At 19.8% G+C, this 4235-nt stretch overlaps 1 protein-coding gene across 1 annotated transcript in view; it reads right to left on the bottom strand.

Annotated features, from left to right (window-relative positions):
- The window catches only part of LOC102678411 (acylamino-acid-releasing enzyme-like), a 3985-nt gene extending 3224 nt beyond the window's left edge, over nt 1-761 (bottom strand). The window contains exons 1-3 of the mRNA XM_006619761.2: nt 533-761; nt 238-455; nt 1-145 (exon numbers count right to left, since the gene is read on the bottom strand). The exon at nt 1-145 is cut by the window's left edge and continues 16 nt beyond it. Of these exons, the coding sequence (XP_006619824.1) occupies nt 1-145; nt 238-455; nt 533-547 (378 nt within the window). The 5' untranslated portion in view covers nt 548-761. The remainder of the gene's footprint in view (nt 146-237; nt 456-532) is intronic.
- Nucleotides 762-4235: the final 3474 nt, after the last annotated feature.

Here is a 4235-nt window from a genome sequence, read left to right as displayed (position 1 = left end):
ATGCACATCCAATGCTGCTAAATCATAATTTTTTATAAGTTTTTGTTTATCCCAAATTTCAATAAATTGTTTTGTAGTATTCTCAATTGTAGTTTGTCTTAATATAGCTTTATATTGTTGATCTTCAGTATAATCAGATAAAAGCCTTCAATATAAAAATTTTTTTTTAAATGTACATTATAAAAATATAATAAATTTTATTTCTATAATATATATATATATATATATATATCATACTCTGTGGTAATATCAATAGGAAAACATTCAGATTGTATTTGTAATTCTGAATCTAAAATATAATCCTGACAAAATTTTTGATTTGTTTTCCTTTCCAAATTTCTTTGAGACCATGCACTTAAAATTGATATTCTATTTTCACTTAATTCAAAAATTTTTGCACCATTTAGAGATGGATATTGTGCTAATGTTTTATACAAATTAACAATTTGTTTAACCTAAAAATATTTTTTTTTAATTTTATAAAAGCATTTTTTATAAAAAAACTGATTTAATATTTTTAAATTTTATATACCTGACTTGATGCCATTATATGGAGATATTTATTCCACAATATATTATCAAAGTCTATTAGCAATCTGTATAAAATATGCTATATGAAGGCTTTTAAATATTGATAAGAATCAGATGATAACAAATGTAAATAATTTAATGTGAAAAATTTGTATCAATGTTTAATATTACGTTTTAATTACTGATAAATGATAATTTTTAAGTAAAATATGTTAATAATTCATATCTTTTGAGACAGATAAAAATTGTTTTAAAATTATTTAAATTATTTTATATTTCATATAAAATTTATATAAAGAATATTATTTATTAATAAAATAAATGATAGCAAATAATTAGAACTTTCATATGTAACATTAAGAACTACACGTGCACATAGTAATAAATAAAATCGTATAATGGATAGATAAAAACATGTAATAAATTCAATCTGTGTAATTTTTAGTATATAAATATTTTTATATTTATACTACAAATGTATTATATTCATATATATACATATACATACTATTTTTATATGCTTTTCCACTTCTGTCAATTTCTTATTTTGAAACATTCATATATTTCTAAATATAATCAAATAAGACAAATTTATGTATTCGTAGTGTCATCTCGCGTTTGGACACTGGAAGTTCAAACTTATTAGTAGGAACACAGAATATACAAGGAGGTATTCGTGACGTCACAAACAAAGAAAGTTCTGTGTGAGAAAGACAGAGAGGTCACGGGCCACTAATTTTACTTATACGGCTCCTATTATTTCTCATTTCGAAGATATTATATTAAAAATTAATTAATTACTATTTTTCTATTAATAATTTTTTCATTTTTAAATTCACATTTTAAAATAGAAAATAGAAACCTTAAACAATTTTTTTATATAAATTTTCTTATATAAATTTTAGAAATTCTTTTCAATTAATTATTTATTAATGATTATCATAGAATATATTTCAATTATAAATTCTTGATCTATGATCGAGTAATAAACAAACAATTTATTCATTTAAATAACGATAAAATTATAAATAAAAATTATATGGAAATGTAGATGAAAAAACAATGTTTGAAATACATATATTTCAATATTTGTATGTAGAAATAAATCTTATAATAATATAAAATTAATGATGAAGCTATATAAAAATCCATCACATGTTACATTAGTTTAATCGTTGACAAATAATTAAATGAAAAAAATTTCTCAAAAATAGAATTTAATATTATAATACATAAATAATAAATAAAGCAAAAAAAGAGAATATAATATAAAAGTTAATTATCATAAAGTAAAAAAAATTGAAACATTGGAGAGGAATTTAACCTCAAAGATAAAAAAAAGTCTGAAAGAAATGGAATATAAAAAAAGGATTTAATATAAATATTATCTGAATTAAAGGAAACATCTAAACAAAAAAATTAAATTTTCTTTTTTACGTATGTTTTTTCTAACTCAAGAATTTAACATTCATGTTAAATATTTTCTTTGTTGTTTTTTGGATTTAGATTTTTTTTTTAAACTTTAATAATTTTTCCATATGACAATTTTTGCAATTTTAAAAAATTTTTTTTTATTTTTCTTTTTATTTTTTTTTTATTCTTTTTGTATATTAGGATGTTCAATTCTTCTGTTATATCCTGTAGCTTCATTAGATTTAGCTAATTGTTATGTTAAATTTCTTTTTTATGTTTTCTTTTTTTCTCTTTCAACATTATCAACAACATTATTGTTGTTAAATTCTTTTTTGATGTTTTAATTCTTTTAGATTTTTTAACTTTGAGATAAAATTATTCAACTGTGCTTCAATCTTTTTTTATCAACTTTATAGTGGTTAATCTTTTTATGTTGCATTTTTTTATGTGTACATTCTCTTCTTATGTTTGCATATTTATTCATTCATTTATTTATTCATTATTTTTATATTATAATATATAAATTCAATTATATGTTGTAACATAACAATTAATTAAATCTTATTACAATGCTGGAATATAAAAGAATTGAATTTAACATTATAATACATATAATATAAATATAATATAAATCATATAAATAATGAATAAAGCACAAAAAGAGAATATAATATAAAAGTTAACTATCATGAAGTAAAAGAAAATTAAAATATTTGAGAAGAATTTAACCTCAAAGTTAAAAAAAATTCTAAAAGAATTGAAAAGAATATAAAAAAACAAGGATTTAACAGAAATATTATTTAAATCAAGAAAAACATTTAAACAATTAATAAACAAAACAATTAAATTTTCTTTTTTACGTATGTTTTTTTCTAATTCAAGAATTTAACACTCATGTTAAATTTTTTCTTTGTTGTTTTTTGGATTTAGATTTTTTTTTAAACTTTGATATTAATTTCTTCTCTTATGTTTCATTCTTTTTTTATTTTAGTATTATAGTAGTTGTGTCATATTCTCTTTTAATTTTTTCATTATTCATTATTTATGTACTGTATTGTTAAATTTTTTTTTTATATATACATATGTATATTTATTCTTTCAATTAAATTAATTTTATTTACATTCTTTACATTTTTTTTTTTTTTAGATTTATTTAACTTTAAAGTTATTCTTCCTTTATATTTTAATTCTGTTCAGATTTTGTTCATCTCAATTAAAAATATCTTACTTGTATTTCAATCTTTCCTAATCTCTTTGAATCTTATATTAAATATATTTGCACGATTTTTTTCTTTTCAGATTTCAGTTAAATATTATGTTAAATATTTTTTTATGTTTTTTCTTTTGTTGATTTCTATGTTGATATTGCTCTCTTTTATTTAATATAATTTAATTCCTTAAATTTATTTATTTTAAAGTTTAATTCAAATGTTTTGATTATTTTAAATTCAATTATTAAATTTATTAATAAATTCAGTTTTATATTATGTTCTCCTTCTATTTTTTCGCTTTTTATGAATTTATTTAAGTTTTTTTGTTGAATTTCATTTTTGTTTTTACTTTTATTCAAGTTTAATTAATCTTTTTATTAAATTCTTTCTTTGCATTATATTATAATTATTTTATTATCTTGTTAAATTACTAAATCTATTTATATTTATAATTTTTTTTTTTTTATGTGTTATATTATATTTCAATTTTTCGCGCAATTTTTGAATAAAAAAAATAAGCATCATGAGCCAGCCAATCAGAATGTCTCTTAATTCGAGACGCGGGAAGAATCAGTGCGCATCGAAGTGCGCAACGCAGTGCGCATCACATTGCGCATGTCGTTAGTCTACAGTTGAAAATTGTGCGAAGTGGATGTGTCGTCACCAATTCGGATTACACAGTAAGTTATTTTACTCTTATTATTATTAAATTTATCAATTATTGTTAATTTTAGTTTTTTAAATAATTCATTATGTGTAGTGAAAACGAAATTAATTAGTTCTTTGCGTATCTTTTCCTTCCATTGTTCATTTTGCGTCTATTGCGTCATTAGCGTATCGAAATATTTCGAGACAGAATTTGAAATCATATATTGGTTTCTTTTTTGATATAATTTTAATCGTATATGTTTATTTTACAATTTCTTGATCTTTATTTTTTACCATTTTAATCATATTAAAGTGAAAGAAATTTTTTACGGTTTATCACATATTCATTTCGTGAAATCGAATTGTTCAACTATCGCATATTTTTCCGAATGTGTATGCATATTATGTACAACGTCTTCCCCCAATGCGTAC

This window comes from Apis dorsata, unplaced genomic scaffold (assembly GCF_000469605.1).
Source record: "Apis dorsata unplaced genomic scaffold, Apis dorsata 1.3 scaffold_435, whole genome shotgun sequence".
In the NCBI taxonomy this organism is placed as follows: Eukaryota; Metazoa; Arthropoda; class Insecta; order Hymenoptera; family Apidae; genus Apis; species Apis dorsata.
Note: the sequence above shows the minus strand (reverse complement) of the source record. Positions and strands in the feature narration are given on the sequence as shown.